Source organism: Odocoileus virginianus, chromosome 2, assembly GCF_023699985.2.
Source record: "Odocoileus virginianus isolate 20LAN1187 ecotype Illinois chromosome 2, Ovbor_1.2, whole genome shotgun sequence".
NCBI classification, from domain to species: domain Eukaryota; kingdom Metazoa; phylum Chordata; class Mammalia; order Artiodactyla; family Cervidae; genus Odocoileus; species Odocoileus virginianus.
Genome location: NC_069675.1, coordinates 88,208,621 through 88,234,036, shown reverse-complemented (window position 1 = coordinate 88,234,036; position 25,416 = coordinate 88,208,621). Strand labels below are relative to the sequence as shown.

The window sequence follows — 25,416 nt, the reverse complement described above, 5'->3', positions numbered from 1 at the left end:
CCTGCTATCCATTGGCTTTCTACCTCCTTATCTTGCTCTTTGTCCTAGATATTTCTAGGAATAATTTAGACACACTTCTTTTTGAAATAGTCAATGCGTAGTCACATGCTAAAACTTGTGTTCTGCTCCATCTTTTGCCCCATGGGAGAGGTGAGAAGGCAGACACCATGCCCCTGGGGGGCCCCCCATCTCACTGCAAGACTTAGGAGACTTCTAGTGATCAGGCATCCTTGACCTCCATCAGTCTTCTCTGAGGTCTGGATAAACCAGTGGCTCTCAATTGGAGCTGATATCCCCTGTCACCTGGACACATGTGGCGATGTCTGGAGACATCTTTGCTTGCCACAACTGGGGAAGGAAGGAGGGAAGGTGCTATTGGCATCTAGTGGGTGGAGGTCAGGGATGCTCTAGACACTGTTATGCATAGGACACTCCCCCTCCCCAACAAAGAACTTTCTGGCCCCAAATCTTAAAAAGCTGGCAAGGTCGAGAAGCCCTGGGGTGGAGTATGTTCATTCAGGATCTCCACGGTAGCTCTTGTGTGCGTGAAACGGCCACATTCCCCTTCAGCTTTCCTAAAAGACAGCTCCTGGGGCATGGAAGCACTTCCCCGGGGGCCCCACCGCGGTCACGTGATGTAGCTGCCAATCAACTCGGGGCGAGGGCTAGCAGCCTCCCGGGAGGGGTGTGCTCCCAAAGTGCTCTGCAAGACCTTACATGACTGAGGTGCTTTCTTCTTGGTAGCAGGTGGGTGTCTCTGCCCACACTTCCCTGCTGATCACGTATGCGGAGGGAGGAGGAAGCCTTATATAAGCGCAGCCTCACGCAACCTTCTGTCATTTTGGCACTCCAGGGCCTGGGGAACCCCTCCCTCCTAAAGTCTTGAGGGAATGTGGCTGTCTTCCGAACAGGCCCGGTAGGGACGCTAGCCACCTGCAGGGTAAAATCTGTGCTCTGTAGCCTTTGGGATGGGCCTGGCCAACCTCCTGTCCATCTTCTGCAACCCCAGCGCCCCAGCCCCGCTCTCCTCTCACACGCCACACATGGTGCTTCTCAGCGGCCAGGCCAAAGTGCTTCCTTCTGCGCCTCTGCTCTGCTCCTGCTTGCCTCCCTGCCTGCAGCCTACCTTCCCTAACTGGACTGCCTGAGCAATGCCCCCGGGCATGACCCTCCTTTGTGAAGCTTCCAGGTCCCTCACCCTGCCAGTCACACTGTCTTCTGTGTTGGTCGGTTCTTGGCACACCACCCCCCTGCAGGTCTTACTTTCAGTTCAGCTCGGTCACTCAGTCGTGTCCGACTCTTCGTGACCCCATGAACTGCAGCACGCCAGGCCTCCCTGTCCATCACCAACTCCCAGAGTCCACCTAAACCCATGTCCATCGAGTTGGTGATGCCATCCAACCATCTCATCCTCTCTTGTCCCTTTCTCCCCCTGCCCTCAATCTTTGCCAGCATCAGGGTCTTTTCCAATGAGTCAGCTCTTCGCATCAGGTGGCCAAAGTATTGGAGTTTCAGCTTCAACATCAGTCCTTCCAATGAACACCCAAGACTGATCTCCTTTAAGATGGACTGGTTGGATCTCCTTGCAGTCTGAGGGACTCTCAAGAGTCTTCTCCAACACCACAGTTCAAAAGCATCAATTCTTCAGCACTCAGCTTTCTTTATAGTCCAACTCTCACATCTATACATGACCACTGGAAAAACCATAGCCTTGACTAGATGGACCTTTCTTTGTTGGCAAAGTAATGTCTCTGCTTTTTAATATGCTGTCTAGGTTGGTCATAACTTTCCTTCCAAGATGACAAATGTTAGTGTCTGTCTGTGTCCCCTCCCCACTTGCCTTCATACATGCTTCATACTGGGGGCCTAGGGCCTAGCACAGCAAAAGGTTATTGAAGGAGTGAGTGAGAGAATGAATGAACAAGTGCTTGGATGGAATGTCTCCACTTCCTATTCTCAGAGTGGCTACGCCGAGACCCCTAATGATCCCCTGTTGCCCACTTGGTTACTTGAGACGCAGGACACACTGACTTCAGGTCTACCTCGTCCCCTGCCATGGATGCTGTCTTGAGCATACGTGTTCTCTACACTGGGGTTTCCCTGCTGACTCAGGTGGTAAAGAATCCGCCTGCAAGGCAGGAGACCCAGGTTTGATCCCTGGGTTGGGAAAATTCCCTGGAGAAGGAAATGTCTACCCACTCGAGTATTCCTGCCTGAAGAATCCCATGGACAGAGGAGCCTGGTGGGCTACAGTCCATGGAGTTTCGAAGAGTCAGACACGACGGAGTGACTAACAGTTTAACTTTCACTTTCATTCTGGGTACACCCACGGTAGCCAGCTGCAATGTGGTACCCTGTCCTAGGCGTGATCTCCGGTCGAGGAAGTAATAAAATCGCAACCAAGTTCACAACTCTCCCTAATTCTCCATTTGCCGTGGCCCCAACTGGCCCCCAAATGGCACCATTCTGAGCTCGAGTGCAGTGAAAGAAATATTTTTGTGCACTAATAAAATTACCTTTTCCAAAGAAGGCAATTTGCATGTTAATGTTTTGGGTAATTCTCTGCAGCTCCAGTGCCCTCGGGGCTGCAATTTCTCTCTGACAAAGTGACAAAAATAAACTCCCGCATAAAAGAGCATTTCTCTTCTCTCTCATTTGTGCTCTAAAGTGACAGTCTTAATAGAAGTCAAGTTGAAACCCACTTCTCTGTCTTATTTTTGACACTGATCTGCCTCCGATCATCTCTCCAAGTGACAGGCGGGGTCCTTGGAGCTCCTTGGTGGGGCCGCTTCTTGAGGACAGGCCTTGGTCCTGGGGATTAGGGAAGAGGGCTGCATTTGGTGGGTGAGTTAGGGTGACCTATTGTTCAGTCGCTCAGTCATGTTCAACTCTGTGACCCCATGGACTGTAGCCCACCAGGCTCCTCTGTCCGTGGGATTTCCCAGGCAGGAATACTGGAGTGGGTTGCCATTTCCTTCCCCAGGGGATCTTCCCAACCCAGGGATTGCACCCACGTCTCTTGCATTGGCAGGCATAATCTTTACCACTGAACCACCCACCAGGACGTCCCCCAGGTCACCTATTATCTGGAAATAAAGAGCAACTACAATGGGATGGAGATTCTGAGCCTCTGCCCTCCAGGACCACAGCACACTGTTTCCCTGCCAGCCTTGGCCCCTTTCATCATCTAAAGATAATAAGGAAAGGAGCTCAGATTTGTGGGGTGTCTTCCAAGTGCCAGACTGGGCCCCCTTAACATCTAAGTTCTCTCGCTGAACTGACCCAAGAGCCAGACAGGGTAGGCAGAAAATGAGCTCTGAGAGTGAAGTGAATGAGCAGAGGTCACCTATTGCCATTGACCTTAGATGTGTGTGGTGTAAAGCCTGGATTCCTTCTGCACTGAATAGATGCTAAAAATGTGCTCATAAACTAAGCCCATGTGCCACAGCTACTCATGCCCACATGCTTTAGAGCCTGTGCTGCACAACAAGAGAAGTCGCCGCAATGAGAAGCCTGCGCACCGCAATGAAGACCCAGCGCAGCCAAAAATAACTAACTAAATACAATTATTTTTTAAAAAAATATGCTCATAGCATCAGTGACCCAAGCAGCAGGAAGGGAGGAGAGGACGGCCATTTACCAAACACCTACCATGTACCATATGCTACGCCTATAGATTTCTTTTTTTTTTTGAGCAGTAGAATGATTTATTTTTCATTTGTTTAATTAAAAATTTTTAATTAAAAAAACATACACTTTTAAAGGATACTTTTCATTCACAGTTATTTCAAAATATTGGCTATATTCCCCACGGTGTACAATCCATCCTACCTTACACCTAATAGCTTGCATGTGCCCCCACCCAACCCTTATATTGGCCTTCCCCCCACACACACTGGTAACCACTGGTTTGTTCTCTATATCTGCAAGTCTGCTCCTTTTTTGTTATATTTACTAGTTTGTTGTATTTTTTAGATTCCTCATATAAGTGACATCATGCGGTTACTTGTCTTTTTCTGTCTGACTTATTTCACTTAGCATAATGCCCTCCAAGTCCATCCATGTTGCTTCAAATGGCAAAATTTCATTCTTTTTTGTGGCTGAGTAATATTCTACTGTGAGTGTGTGTGTGTGTGTGTGTGTGTGTGTGTGTGTGTGTGTGTGTGTGTATCCTCTTTACCCATTCATCTGTTGCTTCCATATCTTTATACTAACTGATTTCATTCCGTTAGTCAGCTCACGGCCAGGGAGCATCGACCTCTTGCCAGGCACACGTGGTGACAGCAGGGGCAAGAGACCAATAGGAGAGACCCCCCGCCAGGCCCCAGACCCCTGACAGCATGGTAGCAAAGACAGATGGACGTTAAGCACAGAAACACAGAAATAAACACTATTACCTGTTACCATGAGTTCCAGGAAGTAAGTTTTAAAGAGGATAGCAGAGAAGACAGGGAGAGCTGTCAGTAAAGGTAACATTGGAGCTGAGATCTAAGCGCTCCCCAGGGAGAGGCGGCGGGAGAGAGGGTTTCATCAGAGCAGGAGGTTCTCCGGCTCACGGGGCAGCCCAGCTGCAGAGGCAGGCAAGAGCTGGATCCTACCTGGATCTTACCGTGCGCTGACAGCACGTTAAGGGTGTAGATTTGTTCTGAACGTTGTTGAGGAGCTTAAAGCAGGGGGAATACACAGCTTGACTCATGTTTCCGAAAGGTCATTCTAGATGCAGTGTTAGAAGCTGGGACACCAGCCAGCTGGGAGGCTGCGTGGGGGTTCAGAAGAGTGATGGTCTTGCAGGCAGAGGGTGGGGAGGATGAGGGAGGTGGGGAGCAGGGTGGAAAGTACTTGGGGTGCAGGGGGGAGGCAGGCACTGTGGGAGAAGGGTTCAACGATGGCTCTCAGAATTCCGGCTGGAGCAACCGGGAGGGTGAAGATAATTTATTTAAATGGGGTCAAGATCAGGAAAAGAAGACCCGGAGATCCATTTCTAACAGGCTCTCTGAGATGTTGATGAGACACCCCACTGGGCAAAAAAAGAAAAAAGTAGTGAGGCCTGGAAATAACGATTCAATGGCATTGATTTCACAGAGGATACTTAAAGCCTAGGGGTTGAATGACAGAGAGAGACAAGAGCTGAGCCCAGGTGGAGAGCCCTGCAGGACCCCAGGCGCAGGAGAGACAGTGAAGCCTGGGAGAGCCTGAGCCCGGAGTTCCCAGAGACAAAGAAAAACAGGGGAGAGAGTGTTCAAGGAGGGGCTGCTAAAACCATTAGCTGGCACTTCTAGGGTTGGGGGGAGACTGCTCTGAAGAGCTCTGATACCATAGTCCTTATGTCCCAGCACAGAAAGAATTCAGTGAGAGGCAAAGTGATGAATGAGAAGTAATTTATTACAATAGGACGCTTATGAGGCTTGCAGGCAGGCTAGCGAGAGAGTGCCACACCCCGAGAACTTACTGAGCTACAGTTTTATAATCAAAGGAAAACTGGGGGTGGAGAAGACCACTTTCCTCCTTATTCTTGAGTAGATGCCGTGCTTCCATCATCAGCTCCTTCTCCAGGCTGGGCAGGGAGTTTTTGTCCCTACATGGTCAAGCCGGGACTAACAGGTATTTCAGGTCTCTGTACAGAGGGTACCTTTCCATCCTAGGGGCCGTTAACTTACTGAGCTCACTGGGCAGGATGTGGGTCTCATGCCACTGTCGTTTGATTGTTTGGGGGCATGTCTCGTGCTTCTGTCACCTGGTTTTGTAGCTAAGCCAGCCTGCTTGGTTTTGTGGTTAAGCAAACCTGCTTTCTTGAGTAATCCTTAACTTACAGGGTCTCCCATAGTTTTTCTACTTATAATCCCCCTAGGGGAATTAACTGTGTAATCACCTACTTTGTCGCCTTACTCTGTCCCTGTCACTTCCACGTGGACAAATACAGAGAGTGAGCGAGCTAAGAAGAAGGGGAGGGAAGGTGGCCAGTCATTTGGCGACAGCAGCTTGGTGGCGAGGTAGGGAACCAGCCACCTGAGGCTCCGGAGGGGAAGCTGTGGAGACCGTGCCTGCACCAGCATCCCTTTGGGAAATTTGGCTGAGCATGGAGCAGAGATGGAAAGGTGACTCGTGGATGCAATGTCAAAGCAGCCTTTTAATGCACGACCGGGTCTGTTTGCTGGCCAGCGGGCACAATTCGAGAGGGAGACCCCGATGATCTGGGGCCACTGGGCCCTGACTCCAGACCACGTGCCCCTCCTCCCTTAGGCTCTGCCACGTTGCTGCCTCTCACAGGCATCATCTGCTTCTTCCTTTGCCTTCTAACCCTTCCTTCTCCTGGTCCCACCCCCTCCCTCCCCTCCCCTCCCCTGTCCTCCCCTCTCCTCCTTCCTTTTCCTTCAGATGAGGGGTGAGGGCTTGCCTGGCTCCATATCCCCCTTGATTGGTGGTCAGCAAAAGTCTGTGAAATTGAATCGCTCTGGTTGCTGCCTTACAAATCCTCTCAGAGCAAGGCCATGGTGGGGAAGAAGAGTTAGATTTGCTCTCTGGAAAAGTAGAGCCAGTGCAGAAGCTTTGCATGTTCACCCCAGTGGCAGAGAGCACACGCGAGACAGGGCCTCCTTGGGAGGTGATGAGACCCCTCCAATCACCGGAAGTGTCCGAGTAAGGGCTAGATGACCACCATCAGCAATGTCAGGGTGGGCATCCTCGACTCAGCACCTCACGGAGAAACCGCAGGAAGCCAGAGAAACAGCACCAGAAACCATGCTGTTCCTGCCGGCCCATGACTTATGGCCCCTTCCCTGCCTCTCAGGGTGACCCCGGGGTCAGGAGGGCAGATCCTCAGAGCTGGGCTCACATCCCGCCGCCACCTCCAGACTGTGGGGCTCCAGGTGAATGTCTGTATCTCCTGCACCCCAGAAGCTGTAGCATCCAGCTAGTAAACAGCCAAGACAAAAGCAAAATTTCACTATATCACTGAACACAGGGGAACAACCACAGGGTGAAATGCAGATCAGAAATGCACCTGCCACTGGGATTTTTTTAAAGAGGTCTGCTTTTTAAAAAATTTATTTTTGTTTTTATTTCTTTATTTTAAAGTTATTATTTATCTTTTGACCACACTGCGTGGCATGTGGGATTTTAGCTCCCCGACCAGGGATTGGACCCATGCCCTCTGCGTTGGCAGCATGGAGTCTTAACCACTGGACCGCCAAGGAAGTCCCTAGATTTTGTTTTGAGGGTGAGGTAGAGGCGCCTCATAAAGAGCTCACCCCAGTGCCTGTACATACAAAGCTTGTGCTCTATGCCAACTACTCTTATTACTTCTCACCGAGTAGTGTTGTGATCCTCTAAGGGCTTGGATGCTGTGATCTCTGAAGTCCTTTCCAAGCCAGAGATCGTGACCCCTTGCTGAGGGATGAATGTTGGACCTCAGAAGGTCCATGGGTGCCATTAATCCCAACAGAAGCATCTGCAAGAGCACCAAGGAGGTGGCAGGAAGCGGTGACCAGCCCTGCAGCCCATCTCCCCAGACGATGACTCAGGAGTTCGCATCCGCCTCATGGTGGAATCAGGGGTGACCCTGGCTGGGGCTGGAGCGGGACCTTCAGGCCACTCTGCGCCCGCCAGCGGTATGACCTGTGATTAATGAAATGATGGAATAACTGCTTTCATCTTTGCTTGTGTTTGTTATGTGGGTGCTGCAGGCCTCTGGGGGTAATGATTTTTCTCCAAGGTCTATTTATGGTTCACTCCTGACACTTAGTAATTTTTCCATCTAGCCAAGGACAAAGGTGATGGTGACTCGCGGCTGTAATGCTTAGATACAAGAACTCTGTGCTTGAGACTTCTGTTCACCAGCTATAGGGGAATGGCTGTCTCCTCTGTCCCTTAAAGGCTGAGGCTTGAAGAAGTTTCCATCTGTTTTGGGATGAGGTGGTGTAGACCAGCAGTGGGGGACCCAGTACTGCCACTCTGAACAGCGCAAACTGGGACACAGGAAATGTGACCTTGGCAAGTGGCTGGGCCTCTCTGGGTTCAGCCCTCTAAACCACACAGTGTGAACATCAGCAGGACCAGCCTCTCAGGGTTGTTGTGAGATTGAAGGGACACGTGCAGGGAAAATGCACAGCGTGAGTCCTGGCGGCAGAATATCTTCAATAAACGTGGTTTGAGATTTTAATTATTATAATAGAATTTTTAAAGATATTCTTCTTAAAAATATATTTATTTATTTTATTTTTGGCTGTTCTGGGTCTTCGTTTCTGTGCGGGTTTTTCTCTGGTTGTGGAGAGCAGGGTGTTGCTCTCTAGTTGCGGTGCGCAGGCTTCTCATTGCAGTGACTTCTCTTGTGGAGCACAGGCTCTAGGCACGCAGACTCAGTAGTTGTGGCATGTGGGATCTTCCTGGATCAGGGATCGAACCCGTGTCTCCTGCATTGGCAGGCAGATTCTTTACCACTGACCCAGCAGGGAAGCCCAATTATTATTTTTCAAACATTCAGAAGCTGCCATCCCTCCTAACGCTTCTGGAATCCTGGGAAATGGCCCGATCCTCTGCCCATTTTACAGAAGGGGAAAGTGAGGCCCAGAGAAGGGGAATAATTGGCCCAAAGTCACGCCACGTGGAGGACAGAGACCAAGTGAGAATCTAGGTCCTCTAACCCTGCAGCATAATTTTTCCTCCTGTAATCCCAGTTAATCAGCTCATTGATTCCACAAATACTTACTGAAAGCCTACTCTGTGACAGCTGGAGATGAGGGGCGCAGGCTGCCCAGCCTCAAGGCAGCCTAGTGTGGAGACCAGTGGTCGGTTAGTGCAATAAAAGAAGCAAATGAAACCAGTGTCATGATAGCGCTCCAGGCAGCGGGAGGTGAAAGGGCAGGCATTAAAGCAGTGAGATGACTGGTATTTTTTAAGCGCTGTATTGGGCTTTTTCTAGGGGGTGCTTGGTAAAAGCCACTCTTTACAGAATAGAAACCAAGCCCTCCGGAGGAGAACCGGCTCCCGAAAGACTGGACAGCTAGCACGTGGCAGAGCGGGGACCAGACCAGCCCAATCAGTCATTCCTCCATGGAGCCAGATGCCATCTCTCGAGAAAGGCCCAGTTTTCATCTCCCACAGTGGAGCCCTTTGAGACCCCAGCCCCAGGCCTGGGGGAAGGACCATGGTAATGCCTAGGGGGACAGACTGTAGCTACAGATCAGAGCCAAATGCAAGCCACCCCAAGAACGAAGAGAAGACAGAGCTTCATGATTAACCACCTCGGAGTTGGTGCAGCCGTCACATAGCTCTTCTGGGGAGCGTTCTGCTGCAGAGAGAGGAACCACTAAAGTAATTCTAGTCAAGATCACTCAGCTTTATTTCCCACCACCGATTCCAAACAGAAAGCTTGTATACTTGCACATTTAAAAAGTCACTATGAGACAGAAACTTCTCTTCCAGGTGAGCAATGAGAAAGAGATTTAAAGGTTGGGGTGAGAGAAAGAATCAGCAAGTAGCTGTCCTAACCCAGCACACCAATATTTTGAAATAGAATTACTAGCAAGGAAGCACAGGTATATTTGAGAGGGAAAAAAAATATATCTCATATTCAGTCTGGGGTAATATCTCTGGCTGTCTACAATGATTTGGATTTAATTATATCATATATGCAAATGTGCTCTATAAACTATAAAATAATACATAAATGTCACATGTTAAGAAAGAACACGGTGTCAGAAAAAGAACTGTGGGTTTGAGAGTCAGCTAGGGTTTAAATGCCGCCTCGTCCACTTAAGGGGACCTAGACAAGCCACTTGGCCTTTCTGGGTCTCAACTGTAAGTGGGGAGTCCTCTTCCGAAAGCGATTCAGAGAACCAGGTGAGAAAAGGGTATTTTTTGTAAACTGGCAGGTGCAGCATTCGTGTTTCCATCCTTAAGCCCCAGAGTAGATGATGAGATTATCAGGGCAGCCGCCAGCACTGTCCTTAAGTCCAGTGATCAAGAGCCCCTCCCTGGGCGTGGAGAGGAGCAGGCTGGAGGCCAGGAGCCGGTGGACCCTCTCTCACCAGGCTGATGGACAAAATGAGGTCACGGTGTGTCAGGGGCTGCATCCAATATGCAAGTGGCAGTCTCGGCGAGAGCCACGCGGATGGCTACGAAGGAAGGTTCCAAAGGCTGCTTTCTCCAGCGAGATCCATGAACCCAAATGAAGTTTAGAAAAACACTCAGCAGCTGATCTTCAGGCATAGTGGGCAGGAGGCAAAAGCCTGTTTGCAAAGCCTGGGGGACGGTTCTGCACCTTCTTGCTGACATCCAGCAGAAATGGGAGTGGTGGGAGGTGGGCTCCCTCATTCACTGCAAGGCAGCGTTGTTTCTTCCTTCTAAGTGACTGGAATTAACACCCTGATCTGGCCATCTCTTTGACGGCTCTTGAAGCCTCAGCAGAGTCGAAAAGTTACGGGAACAGTCCTAGGCTCAGGCGCCTTACCAGCTATATGACTTTGACAAGTCTCTTGAATATAAAACGAGATTGATGGTAACACTTGTTTCCTGAGATTTCTGAGAGATTCGTTCAGTTAAATAACGCAAGTGCAGCCCTTTGCCCAGGGCCTGCACATAATGAAGGCTCAATGAATATGAAGTGCTATTGTTTCCTTTCATCCCTTTTACTGTAATGGGTCACTGAAGCAATGTTACCAAAGAGATACTTCCAGCTCCACATCAGAGCTGTAAGGAGTGATCCGGCAGGGCTGGTGGAGGAGCAGGGGAGAGCGGCAGGGTTTCTTACATTTTCTCCTAAACAGCTCAAGTAATCTCGAAGACCTGGTAAATGGCAGGAGACATTGCAAGTACTGGGTGCACCTCAGCAGAACCAAGCTACAGACCAGGGTGCTATGGACTAAAGCGTGCCCTACCCCCCACTTTCAATCATATGTTGGAACCCTAACCCCTAGTATGATTGTTTTTGGAGTTGGGGCCCCTGAGGAAGTAATTAAGGTTAAATGAAGTCGTAGGGTGAGGCCCTGATCCAATAGGACTGCTGTCCTTATAAGAAGAGATGCCAATTGCTGGCTGGCTCTCTCTCTCTCTCTCTCTCTCTCTCTCTCTCTCTCTCTCTGCCTTGGGAAGGCACAGAGAGAAGGCAGCTGTCTGCAAGCCAGGAAGAGAGACTTTACCAGAACTAAACCACGTTAGCACTCTGATCTCAGACTTTCCACCTTCAGAACTGTTGAGAGAATAAACGTCTATTGTCTGAGCCACCCCAGCTATGGTGTTGTGTTATGTTATTTGGCAGCCCAAGCAGATGAAGATGGTAGAGACAGGTGGGCAATGGGATTTCAGAGGAGAGAGCTTCTTCTCTGCACCCCCAGAGGCTCTTGATCACCCATGGCAGGGCTAGTCCAGCACTAGGTTTCGCAAAAGACCATGCTCTCAACTTCTTCACTCCACTGCCTCCTCAAGAGCCCTTCAAGAGACAGCCAAGAGGGAATGTTCGTCCCGAAGCTTCCTGATCACCCTTGAGTGTCGGATCCCCAGCACTGCAGTTCCAATAGTATCTGGGCCTCATCACCAACAGACAAGCCCCCAGGAGACGGGAACAGGAACCTGCATTTTCGGCAAGGTCCCCAGGTTATTTTACAAATAAAATGTTAGCAAACCACAGGCCTTGAGGGGAAGGCCAGTCCCCTCAGCCTGCTGTTAGAGCCCCTTCTTCGTGAGGACTCCTGACTTGCCCTCACGCCCCCATCCACCCCACTGGCCCCCCAGAGACATAGGCACAACCCCCAGACTCTATCCAGAGCCACATTACCTCTCATCACCCGCCCCATCTCCTGTGCCTGGCCCAGCTCGCTATCAGCCCTCGCCTGGACTAGCACCGTAACCCCCTCATGCATCTCCCCGATTTTTCCTCCTGTGCCCCTGCCACTTGCTGTCAACACAGGACCCACCCTGACCGTGTCACCTGGAAACTTCCCAGTGGCCACCTGTCTTCCCCAGCATGAGATCCGAAGTCCCACCTTGGTCCACAGGGCCTTTATGGCCTGGCCCACCAGAACCTTTCAGGCCATCAGTACAGACAGAGAAGGCCAGGGCCCGGCAGAGGGCAATAGAGCTTGCCCCCCCCCACCACCACCACTTAGTGGTCAAGCCGTGATGCTAGAAGAAACCGGGGATGTGTGGTTTCTCAGAAACCAAGAGAGGACTTAATGCAAAGTTGGAACAAGTTCATGCTTTTCCAGCTCCATCATTAGTCTTAAAAATAACTGATTGCAAATCTGCTTTCAATCAGAGTGTCTTAAAAGGCAGACATTTTTAGCCCAAAGTCAAGCTTCTCTCAGTTCAGGGGCCAGCCCTTGTGCAAGCAGGCCCCTTTTTGCAGATGGGCTTTCAGAGTGGAGAAAGAACAGACTGCACCCGGCAGTGGGAGGAGGTGAGGCAGGGACAGATTCTCAAAGTGGGGTCCCAACTAGGTGCCTTGTCACCACCTGGGGATGTGTTCAAAGTGCAGGTTCTCGGACCTTCAGAGCCAAGAACCCTGGGGTGGAGCCACGGTCTGTATTCCAACACGGCTTCTGAACAGAATCAGCAGAGCCTGAGGCCTGGGTTCGAATCCCAGCCCTGCTGCTTACCTGAGAGCAAGTTATGTGACCTGAGGGCAGGTTATTTATCTCTCTGGGCCTCGGTTTTCTCATCTGCACAGTGGGACTTGTCATGAGGGTCAGAGCACTGGCAGAGTGTATGTGACCCATGCAGGAGTCAGTAATGTACATTCCCCTTCATCCTCGTACATATACTTTATACATGTATAACTTGTTATCAAAGCAGAACATGTATGCAGAAGGTTTGCACTCTAATTTTTCAAAGCAATGACTTCAAATAGTAGCAAAGTCTTCATAATTAGAAGCAGCTGTCCCAGCATCACCTTTTTCCACTCTCTAGATTTTCCAGTTGCATATTTTTTAATTGCACACATGTGTACTATAGAAAATCCGAAAATGTAGACAAGCAAAAAGAAAACTGAGGAGAACACAGTCAACCCCATTTCTCATTTTATCAATAATGAGATATCGATAATGATTTCTCAATGATTTAGCCATACTTTTTTCTCCCCAGAGAGGTCTTAATTGTATTTTGGGGGGTGTGTTATTGCTCTGATCACAGTCTGCCTCCAATTAAGGGAAGGAAACAGGTGTTTGTTGAGTAAAAGGTGCTCAGCCTTCACTGTTCCCAGTGTGTGCTCCAGAGACCGCAGCCTGGTTACCACTAGGAAGCTTGGCAGAAATGCAGGGTGTTGGGCCCGATGCCGGAATCTGCATTTTTTGACAAGACTGTGGTTAAAGTGGGGGATGGGGGTTGTAGACCCCTGAGCTATGAAACTTGCAGTCACGCACTGTTCTTCCAGTCCTGGATAGGAGACTTGAGCTAGCACGTAAATGCGTGTGGCTTCCTTTACAAACGGAAAGTCTTGCCGCAAAGCACTGCCAGCTGAACTAAACAATGTGATTGATGAGGAGGGTGATTTACATTCTGGCCCGAGCTCCTTATCTTGTCAGGGACCAGGGACATGCCGTTCCTGGACCCAGCACCCGTCTGCCGACCACACTTGGAGCAGCGGCACTTGTGAAGTTGGGGGCTGGGACTGCCCCGGGCTTCTCTGGTTTTAGATCCCAGCCTCTTCAGCCTGCGTGTCCTGGACCCTCCCACTGACTGAGACACACACCCACACATGCACGCACACCCTAGGAGAGCCCTGGCCCAGAGTCAGTGATTAGAAAACGTCTGTCTCTTCATACAGGCTCAGGCCTCATCCCCTGCGTCTTGGTCGGTACCAGGCCTCTGTTTACATTAAAAGGGTTACTGTTCTTTCTATCAGCTCCTGTGAAGACCAAGCAGGGGACTTGCAGAACGTCTGGAGTCAAGAGAAGCTGAGTTAAAAAAATCTTTGATGGACTTAGAAGATTAGAAACGAAAAACAAAACAGTAACGTCTTTGCTCAGCTCAAGTTTCCAACACAAAAAGATCGCTCAGATCCCAGGGTCCATATATCATCCAGTACTTATGAACTCCAGGTCAGGCCTCCACCTACAGTGACAGAGCAGGCAACTAATATGTCTGAGAAGGAAGCAAGGCCCCTGGGAAGGTGTGGATCAGCCGAGTAGGAGCTGGCTTCTCTAAAAACCCCATGTGGCAATTGGTCCAGCCCTAGAGCCATCTTCCCCAAGGAGCCCAGGGAGGCCCATGATTTTGGATCGTGGAGCTCATTTTCACTAGAACGTTGGGAAGACTCAGAACCTTTTGTGGGGCACAACTTGGTTAAGAGAATTGGGAGTCAGAGTGTGAATTTCCAAGCCACAATTCTCTGGCTGTGTGACCTTAGGGAAGTTACTCAACGTCTCTGATTGTTAGTTTCCATATCTGTAAAATGGGACATCATAATAGTGACCTTGCAAAGGCATGTCTGTGAAGTGCCTAGCGCTGACTCTTTCGTTCATTCACTCATGTAGTCAGTCCCTCTGTATTAAGCATCTTCTGGGGACCTGGCACTGGGGGGCTGAGGTGAGCTGAAGCCCACAGTCCAGCAGGGAAGCTAGAGATTGTCAGTGAACCGCTCTAATAAAACCTTGAACTAGCAGCCAAAGGTGCTACCAAGAAAAAGGCAAGAAGCCTCTACCAGGGGCTGGATCTAACCTGGGACTCAGAGGAGGTTTTGTTGAGTAAGTGATTTTTCAGCTCAAATCCCAAGAATGAGTAGGAGTTTACGAGACCAGTGCTCTAACCCCTGAGCTACGGAGCCCCAGTGAGTAGGAGTTTATGAGGCAAAGTAGAAGAACCTTCCAGGCGCAGAATGGGGTCTCCAATTAATACCTTTCAGAATACGGTTTTGAGTATAAAGAAGGGGTCAGATATGTTTTACTTTTTGAGGTAAAATTTACACGTAGCAAAATGCACAGATTTTAACTTAAGGTACAATTTGTGGATTTCAAGAAACATACACGCTCATGTAACTGACAGGCCTATGAGGGCTTTCCCCAGGTGGCTCAGATGATAAAGAATCTGCCAGCAGTGTAAGCGGACCCAGTTTCGATCCCTGGGTGGGGAAGATCCCCTGGAGAAAGGAATGGCTACCCACTCCGGTATTCTTGCCTGGGAAATCCCAGGGACAGAGGAGCCTGGCAGGCTACAGTCCATGGGGTCACCAAGAGTCGGACACGACTGAGCACCTAGCACTTTCCATGAGGATATAGAATGGCCATCACGTTGGACTCATCTTCACACCCTCTCCCTTATTATAAAAATTTTGGGCTGGGTTTTAATGGGAACATTTGATGGCGATGCAAGGGGATAAAGGCGTTGGGCTAGGTTTAAATCCCAGCCCTACCGCTTTCTACCACTGGACTTTGCCCAAGCTCCAGTTCTCTAAGACTCAGTTTCCCCATGTGTAAAACTGGGTTATTGAACCTTCTTCATAGGGTTGCTTAAAGGGTGAATCTGCAAGTGGTTGTGAATGCCCAGCTGGCTGGACGCCGGTCAGGCACGCTGAGACGGCCCTGTTTCCTCTCCAAAAGGGAACAGCTGTGGGCAGAGAGCCTGGTGGTTGGCGTCGGGAAGCCAGGGCGCCTGCGCGCACGCACCATGCCCCCCCCTAACGCCGGTCTCTTGTCCACAGGGATGTGCCTGCAGGCCTTCGTGGAGGCCTTCTTTTACCTGGCTCAGAGGAAGTTCAAGATGCTGCCGCTCCATGAGCAGGTGGCCTCGCTGATCGACCTGTGTGAATACCACCTGTCCTTGCAGGACGAGAAGCGCCTGGTGTGTGGCCGCAGCGGCATATCCTCGGGGAGCAGGCTCCAGCCCAGCGCCACCCCGCAGGAGGCCGCGCCCCCAGCCCCGCCGGCCGAGGGCCGGCCCCAGCCCTGCACAGACGGCGCCCACAAGGTCTCCCACTCCAGACACACTCTGTCCTGAGGGCCGCTCTGTCTTCCCGGAAGAAGGTTGAGCCCGAAAGACGCCACCCCCGGGCTTCCTGCTGGTGGAGAGATGGCAGGATGCTAAGTCCCAGCCCGAGATCCCGCTCCTCGTCTCCACGATCCGCTGAGCTGCGCTTGGCCAGCCCGCCTGATTCTCGCCCGCTCTCCTCCCCAGCACCTCTTGGTGGCCCACCTGCTCGCGAGCCATCAGCGGACATATGATATGCAAAACGTGGCAGATGGCCTCTTCTCTTCTGGGCTCATGGGAAGCCACACCTGGGGATAAAAAGCTGCTGTGTTTGGGGCAGGGTGGGGGCACCAACAACCCCAAGATGGAGAGCCGTGGAGAGGAAAGAACTCGAGGCATCGGAGTCTGGGGTCTGCCCCCGGGCCCGCCCCCGGGCCCCTCCCCCCACCCAGAGAGAATATGGTTAGAGCTTAGGAACATCATGTTTGACTTCCTACCACCCCGTTCTGTGAAAATGAAGTGGAAATACCCATGAGGCCTGTGCGCTCTCCCACCCCAATCATGTGCTGCGTGGGTGCAGTTAACAGACCGACCTGGCTGATTTCACGAGCTTGTCTGTTGCCAGCAATGTTCTGTGTGTTACTCATTAAGATACAGATTTCACTGAGAGGTAGCTGAGGAAGGCTCCCAGGAGTCTCAGAGCTGGCTGGAGCCTGTGAGCCACCTTCTGTCCCATTTGGTTTGACCCCACAGCAGGAGTTCCCTGGTCACGTGTTTTCTGATCAGAGCTCTCCACCGGTGGGGTGATCACCATGTGTGCCCAGAGTATGCAGGGAGCCCTGGGGAAGGTGGGGGCTTCAGAGGGGAGGAATGTGTCGATAAGCCCTGCGTAAGGATCAGAGCAAGTCAGAGCTTGACGTTAGAAGTGTCGGGGAAAGGGGAGTCACACCCTCCCTTCAACGAGACCCTTCCCTTGTCTCCATTCATATACCCAGACATCCCCCCCCCTCAGGGGGAGGCTTCAGAGGCAGCCAAAGGGAGCACTTTGGAGAATGGCCACAGGCAAGTCAGGGTCCAGGGCCCGCTGACCACAGGCAGACGTGAAGCTGCCCTTGTACAGCCAATCTCCCCAGAGCGCTTTGGGTTTGGGGTTAACATGGCCCTTCCCAGACAGTCCCCCTTTATCAGGGACCCTGGAGGGCCCTGGAAGGAGCTCACCATCAGGCTCTGAGGGAGGAGGATGAAGGGTCTTGGACGGCATTTGTTAGCATGGTGCCTGGCACACAGTGGGACTCAGAAAATGCTCACAAATGTAGGGACCGGGAAAGGTCATGGGTGCCAGTGTCAGAGATGTGTCCGAGACCAGCACAGACATCTTCCTTCCCCCGCTTTTCCTCTTCCTCCTTACACTCCTCCCTGTCTCTGAGCCAAATCCCCTTCACTCCAACCAGTGGGAGCAGTTGGTCAAGGTCCAGCACAGAGCCTGGTCCCTCGTAGGTGCTCACAAAGCGTCTGTTGAAATGCACGGCTGGGAGTCATCCACCCTGGAATATTTTTCAACCCAGAGGGAAGGCTGTTAATCTAAGATCGCTCCAGCCGTTGGCCAGTTTAGGGAGTGGGGTGGGGGTCTGTTGATCCTTGCCTGACCTTCCCTCTCGCCAGCCGCCCATTCCCTCAAGGTGTGAAGTCTGCCTCCCCCACCCCCACAGGGTGGCTCCCATGTGATGCCTTCATCCCTTTGTTTCTCCCATCCTGCTCCTGGAAGCGCAGGGCAGACCCAGGTCTGCAGCCTGTCCCCAGCCCAGGGGGCCCCCCCGGCAGTCCCCGAGCCCTGCAGGGCACATGCTGGGAGACTCATTCTTTCTATAAAGAAAATAAATGCCTCTATTTTCCCAGCAAAAAGCAGGAGGTGGCCACAGGTGGGAGGGACAGGAGGAACCCGATGAGCAGCAAGTGCTTCCCAAGCGGGAACATTTTAGAGGTGTCATCAGCTCTATTTTCCAGTTGTCCGGGGCAGTCCCATTTTCAGAGAAGGGAAAACAAGGCCTGGGAGGTCACGTGGTAAGTCAGGCCTTGGTCCAGGTCTGTTAGTCAACTCCAGAGCCCCATCCCCTCTGTGTACCCAGGTGAATATGAATCCAGCTCCAAACAGCACTGGTGGGTCCTTCCTGCCTGTGGACCCCCAGGGCTCTGCACACTGCCATGCCATCTGGTGTCACAGGTCAGGGCCATCAGCGTTCCTAAACTGTCCACTGTGAGAAAATGAGTTTGAAAACCCTGCGTCCGCTCTCCCAGAGCCCTGTGACCACAGCAGATGGATTTCACAGCGAACGACCCAAGTAAATGGTCCCCGCACGCTTATTAGCAGCTGGAAGCAGCAAAGCATCTTTTAGACAAAGCTCTAACTTGACATCATTTCTTGAAGTCGGTTTCCAGAAAGCATGCACTTGCCAAAATGGGATGCCATCATCAGGTTCCAAACCAACCAAACACATTGAATTTTTTTAGGAAAAAAATAATCAGTTGGCTGAATTCTAGGGGACTTCCCTATCGGTTCAGTGGTTAAGAATCCCCCTGCCAGTGCAGGGGACATGGGTTCGATCCCTGCTCGGGGAAGATTTCACATGCCACAGGGCAACTAAGCTCATACACCACAACTCCCGGGCCTGCACTCTAGAGCCGATGCTTTGCAGCAAGAGAAACCCTCACACCGAAACTAGAGAGTAGCCCCTGCTCGCCACAACTAGAGAGAGCCCACACACAGCAACAAAGACCCAGCACAGCCAAAAGTACATGAATCAATTAAAAAAAAAAATTTTTTTTAAAGGCTGACTTCTACCAGCATTGTTTGGGCTGAAATGTGAATATCAGCTCCTAGGATGAGGACCGTCCTCCCTTCACCCCTCCTCATCTCTCACCTGGAGGCATGGTTGCTGGGTGGTCTCCCGGGGTCACAGTCTAGATGGAGCCCCTTCAGGGCAGGACAGGGCCTGAGAAGCCCCGTGGCCCTCGGTGAGCGTTGGGGAACCGAGGCTGCCATAATACAGGAGGCTAGCGAGTGACAGCGGGCCCTGTGTTTTCTCAATGCCACTGATCAGGAAGAACCAGAGGCCGCTCCATCACTGGAGTGAGTGATCGGAGACTCCCCCCACTGCCTTGTGCCTAATAGGAAGTCCCACTGTGTTTATCCCCTTCGGTAATTGGCTGCTCGTTTGTAGCGGATAATTAGAGTGATCACAAAAGCAGGCATCTCCTTCCTCCTGGAAGAGAGATGCTCCGTGGGGAGCTGAGTCCCTGTTCTCTGCCTATAAGATCGGCCCATCCCCAAGAAGGGCCCACGGATGCCATCTGGACCTCTTGCCCCCTCCCTCTCCTGCCCTTCCTTCCCCTTCTGCTGGTGCCCCCACACACATACACACAGTCCGGCCACACTGACCCTGTCACTGTCCACTGGCTGGGTCCTTGCATGGCCTGCAGCCAAAGCGGGTTAAGTGAATAGATGAGATCAGGTTCAGCCTCATCCATCTTGGGCTGCATGCATCCCTGGACCACTGCCCGCCCCCCTCCTTTCCTGCCGTGCCATTTCTGGTGTATCGGGAAAGCACACTTCCCTCTTCAGAGCAGCCTTGCCTGCTCCCCTCCTTCCTGCCTCCTAGGGGTTGTCCTTGGCCTCTCTGCCTTTACCATCAGGAGCTCCATCCCCACAGCCCAGGCAGAATTCAGCTTGCAGCAGGGGCTTGTGAAGGATGCAGGTGGACTGTTAGCAGTGCTGGTCCCAACGGACCCCTCCCCAGGTGCGGAGGCAGGACCTCCTGGAGACAGGCGCCTCCATCCCCAGAACTCCCGAATCCCTCTTGTTTGTCCTCCGTCTGCTCTCCCAGCTCAGACCTTATCATCTCTGGCCTACGCTGCGTCAGTCTTTTGCCTCTTAACCCCCTCAACCATCTTGCATCCCTATCAGTTCAGGAAGAACTCAGAACCGAAATGCTGATTGCACGATCCCTTAATTGTCAACCCTCCTCTTTCCCCAGATAAAGCCCAAGCTCCTTGATCTTCAAGTCCCCTCCTCCCTTTCCACCCTAAATCCACGCTCAGCACCCACATCTCCGGAGCAGGCTCTGTGCTCCTACAGCCCTTTGTGTCTGTTGTTACCACTCTGGAGAGAAGGTGCTGGTTCCTGACCCCTGGGTGGGGAGCCCGCATCTGCTCCATGCGCTCCAGGCTTAGCTGTCCCCTCTGCTGGACCCTCCCTCTGCCCAGTGGAAACTTGTTGTTGTTCAGTTGTTCGGTCATGTCTTTGCAACCCCATGGACTGCAGCATGTCAGGCTTCCCTGTCCTTCACCAACTCCCAGAGCTTGCTCAAACTCATATTCATGAGTCAGTGATGCTGTCCAACCGTCTCACCCTCTGTCGTCCCCTTCTCTTCCTACCCTCAATCTTTCCCAGCATCAAGGTCTTTTCCAATGAGTCAGTTCTTCACATCAGGTGGCCAAAGTATCGGAGTTTCAGCTTCAGCATCCGTCCTTCCAATGAATATTCAGGGTTGAATTCCTTTAGGATTGATTGGTTTGATCTCCTTGCAGTCCAAGGGACTCTCAAGAGTCTTCCCCAGCCACCACAGTTCAAAGGCATCAATTCTTCAGCACTCAGCCTTTTTTACTGTCCAGCTTCCACAAGTAAGTGGAAACTCACGTATCTTTCAAAGTCCAGCTCACGTGTCTCCACTGCCATCCCTCAAGCAATGAGCCACCCCCTCCTCCTCCTTGTGAGAAGCAGGAAGTCCTTTGTGATCATACTTGCGTGTGGTGTCAGTGTTCATGTCTGCCAAGCTGTGAGTTCTTTCACGGTCAGGCGGGTGATAGCTTGACATTGGCCTCTCAGGCACCGAACTGGGGCCCTTCAGGTACTGGAATGCCGTGTTACCCTCAGACTGGCTTCTGGTTTCCTGCAAAGTGTGAAAGGATAACGGGGGAAGGTTCCTCCTTGAAATGAAGTCGGGACACTCAGCTCCCCTCCTGCTCTACCCTCTTTGATTTTCCTTGCATATTTGAAGACACAAGGGCTGAAAAATGGTCTCTGCTGCTCCTCCGACACCTGGAATTTGCCTTGTGATTGGCAGACTATTACTTTAAAAATAGCTTAAACATTTTTTTTTTTTCATTTCTTGATAAATACCCTAAACTCCTCAGTCCCAGCATTGAGAACCAGGCTTGACTGTCTGGCATTTGAGCCCCTTCCCTTAAAACTCAGAGATGATGCGATTCCCCCATCAGTGGCTCAGAGCTCTCCTTCTCTCCAAGCAAGGTACGTTTTAACCTAAAATCCACCTCATCCTGACTGATATTTTTGCCAGTCTCCAACTGAGTCTGACAGATATGGGAGACATTTTTCCATATGGTATATGAATTTCTCCCTCATGAAATAAGTTCGAATTTTTGTGTGTGTGTTCCCAGGGGCAAAGGAGCTTTGCAGAACAGGCAATACAGTCAATTACCTCCATCTCTGGTAACCAAAAGTCTTGCTTTTCCTGTAACTAGGAAATCCACGGAGCACACAGCTTCCACACGCAGGCATGTGCACGCCCACAGACACACTGAGGGCCTTTGAGCTTTGGTAGAAAATGGCAAAATTCCTGGTGTCTTCTTGCTCATTTCTGGCAAATTGCTTCTGAGCCTTGTTCAGAGAGCAGACGGAAGGGGGTCTTTGCAGCCCTAGAGTGACATGACACGCTCACCAGGAGGCTGGTGGGGAATGTTTCCTCTGACGCGGAGGCGGTTGCTAAGAGTCCAACCAGGATGGTGGTTTCAGGCCATGGGGACCTTGCGTGCCCCTCACTGTGTCCCCCCCTCCTTGCCCTGCCCCCCAGCCCCTTCCCAGGCTGCAGAAACAAGGCAAGGAGCTGGGCGATGAAAAGAGCCAGCCATGGGTATTTCCCTTCAGAATCCTTAGCATCAGAACAGGGAAAACAAGAATCCCAGCAGGGACCCTGAGCGGGTCTTTGGCTGCGTCTGTGGCTCTCTGGCTATGTGACCATGACCATGGACCAGTAATTCCAGCCCCTTGCCTGCTTCCTGGCCTGTACCATGGACGTGGGTCATAACCAATGAAAAGAGCCTGGCGTGGACTTGGCACCAGGCAGGGTCTTAATAAATGTCCATTGAACAAAGGACCGATCTCGATAGGCTTGAACTAGACAGAAGCCAGAGATCACTTCTGCCCACGCCGAAGGGCCCTGACAGGCCCGGCTCCTCCAGGTCTGGCAGGCAGCCGGCGTGTTAGTGCCTCCTCCCTCATGGGGGCTCCGCTGCTGGGCCGCAGCTTCTGCCTCTTAAAAGCCTTTAAAAAATTCTTTATTAAATTTTCATGGCGCATAAAGTCAAGGTTCTGTTACTTGGCCTCAGTTGTCTTGGAAACTTCGTAAAAGGCAATAATAAAACCTAGCAGAGGGCTGCTGCACACAGGCCCCTTGTAGAAACGACTGCCGAGTACCAGCCATTTCTTCTGCATGATCATTTGTGACAGCAAACCCAGCGAGGTGGACAGGGCTTGTTCATTTGGGGTCAGTTGAGGAGAAGGGTGATCCTTTTGCACTTTTTTCCCTCCCCTAATGGTTATTGTTTGCCTTTGGGTGTGGGCTGGGGGGTAGGGGGAGCTAAATCTTGCCGCAAGGAACCTGTGAGATTCTGGGGGAGATGGAGAAAGGAGTTTGGAAAGCTCCTAGCACTTGATCCACTGGGGACAGTCTCCCGAGGGAGAGAGTGATGGGTCCCTAGAGTCTGGCCACCTCTTAGAGACTCTGGCGGAGCAAGAGCCCTGGGGGAGAAGGAGGCCCCTTCCAGCTTTGTGGGTGCAGCGACCACTGCACACAGCCCCAGGCTGGGTGGGGGTGCATAGCAAGGTCTGCCTCCTCTCTCGGGGAGGCTTGAGGCAGGGCAGCTCCCTGGAGAATGGAGGGTCCAGACTTCTGCTAAGAGGGCTTCTGGGGCTGCTGACACACCCGGGGGCCCCATCCTGGCCTCACCCTTGCGCTTGACCCTGTGGGAGCAGCCTAGGTCTGCTCAGAACTCTTCCCAGCCTCTGGACCATTTGGTAGGACAAGAAAGCCACAGAGCCTTGAGTGATAAATAAAGTGGAATCTCTGCCCCCTAGAAACAACACCCAGTGGCATCAGAGAGGTGTCATTTCCCACAGCCCCTCCACAGTGTGGGCGGGGGCACTCAGGAGGGCTCTGTCCCCACCCCGGGAACCCCTAAGGTTCTCCATTTTATGAAACATTCAGACCCTGCACATGCCTCGTGCTCCGACTCTGTGCCAGCCCCTTGGTCCTAGCGCCTGTGCCACCACAGATTCAGCAGTGGGGTAGAGCTGCTACCCCGCTCCCTGCTGGAAAAACTCAGGTTTGCCACCCGCGGTACCCCTGCCAGGTGGGGAAGCCTCCCAGCTGCACATAATGTTAGCACAGCCTTGGCCCTCGGCAGCTGGCCTGGGCACACCTTCCAGGGGACTTTTCCACACTTCTGCCTCCCCCAGATGCCCTGGGCGTGTGGTGGTGCCCGTCAGGGCTCAGACCCCACTCTGTCTTAAACCCCGGCAGCTCCAGCTTTCTCGATAAGTCCTGGGTTTTGTTAAAAGATTCTATCCGCCGCCACAGCCTTTCCAACATGTCAATTTCACAGACCAGAAGCCCACCAAGGGGAAGGGCCCTGCCCGAATGCCCAGCAAGGGAGGGATGTGCGCTCAGGCCTCCTCAGCAAGGCGACCCAAAAAGCAGAAGCCAGCCTCAGCCTCTGGTTCAAAGATTTTAAAGTAGATTCCACAGTAGCCAAGAGCAGCTCCACTAATTCTGGGTTTGTTTGTCTTCCTTTTCTGTTTGTTCTTTTCTCGTTGTGGTGTTTTATATATTGCGGACGCATGTAAGGAAAAAGCTGCAAATGCCATCATCATCATCACTTCCAATTTTTCAACTGAGATGAAGCTGGGGGGTCTGGGAGAAGTACCTGGCTTGAAGTCATGACCACAGCAACCTCCTCCCCCGGACCCCTGAGCCCAGCCATGGCTCCTGCTGCTGCTCCAACCACTTGGACCCTGGAAGGCATATATCGGGTTGGCAGCAGTGACCAGTCAAGGGGTGGGCTTGACTGGGGTTCACCCCGGGGTCTGAGACAGGAACTGGATCTTTCTCCCTCATGCACCAGAGAATGGTTTCGGAGGCCTTGGAGGCTGGCGCTGGGTTTGTTTCTCACTCCGCTCTAGTCATCAGGCACTGGCCATTTGATCTGCTTGGACATTCAACTTCAATAGCTCCTCCCCAGGCGCTTAAGTAGATCTGCTGTAGCCATTTCCAGGGCCAGCGGCTGTGGCATAAGTGGGTCACTGGGTCTATCCCTGACGGTCTTGGAGAAAAATATAGCCCACACTGGCAGGTCAGAAGTCTGTGGGCATGGCTGAAATGCCAGGGGCAAGCAGCTACTTCCTTGAAGCCTCATGTCTTAGCTTTAAAATTCCTATAACTATTGCCTTGGGCTCCATATTATACCCATACTTTAGTCAGGACGCTGAGTCATATGATGCTAAGCTAAATCCCAAATCACAGCGACTTCACCCTGAGGGTTTATTCTTGCCTGTGCAAATCTCACCGGGTCAAGGATGACACTTCTTTGGAGAGGGTCCCAGCTTCTTCCTGCCTGGGCTCTTTCCTCTCAAGGATGGTTTCCCAGTTGCCTCTGAGAAGAAGAGAAGACAGGAGGATTGCAGGAGTGGGTTGTTCAGGGAGCGCTGACCTCACTTCTACCCACATGCACTCGACCAGAACTTGGTCACCTGGCCCTAACCTAAGTGCAGGGGATACTGGGCAATGTGTTCTTCCTGTGTATCCACAATGAAAACAATGAAATGGGACTCAGTGGATACATAGTATGGTTTTTCCTCAATTCATATTTGTTTTAATATAAAAATGCTTTTCTCTCCTTCCATCTTCAAATAAAATTGCTACTCCAAGAAAACAACTGTGTTTCTCTTACAGCTGCATGAGCATCTCATCTTGCCCTGTCACGGACTTTCCATTTGGGAAACACAATGTGACGGAGGGCACGTGGGTTCCTGAGACTGCAGGGGATTCTGGGAATATCTTGGATCTTCCCACCAAGAATTCCAATCCTAGGCTCTGTAGCTTGGCTGCAGCTCAGCTCCAAGTTCCTGGGGAAAACTTCCCATCCCCTGGAAAACTCAGTCCAAAGCAGGTCACTGAAATTTCCCCTTGGGAGGGTTAGGAGCCAGGACTGGAGAATAGATAAGGAACGCAGACAGAGGGGGTGCCTTTCTCAGGCAGGAGTAAAGCACACAGTCCAAGATTCTGGGGTCCTCAGTTCCAGGGACAGGTGGTCCAGCAAGCCAATTCCAGCTATAGGCCTGTCGAGCTAAGGGCCAGATCACCCCATCCTCCCCAATGCAGCATGTTGTCAAAATGCTAACAACAGCCCATTGGTGGGTGAAAAAACATGGCATCATTCACTATAGATTTA

General features: G+C 51.6%; 1 protein-coding gene across 4 annotated transcripts in view; it reads left to right on the top strand.

Annotated features, from left to right (window-relative positions):
• TTLL11 (tubulin tyrosine ligase like 11) overlaps positions 1-24,900 on the top strand; it is a 265,207-nt gene extending 240,307 nt beyond the window's left edge. For 2 of the 4 annotated variants that reach the window (XM_070452224.1, XM_070452198.1), the window contains one exon: positions 15,629-24,900. In XM_070452224.1, the coding sequence (XP_070308325.1) occupies positions 15,629-15,924 (296 nt within the window). In that variant the 3' untranslated portion in view covers positions 15,925-24,900. The remainder of the gene's footprint in view (positions 1-15,628) is intronic. The other 2 variants (XM_070452209.1, XM_070452219.1) reach the window with 2 other exon arrangements.
• Positions 24,901-25,416: the final 516 nt, after the last annotated feature.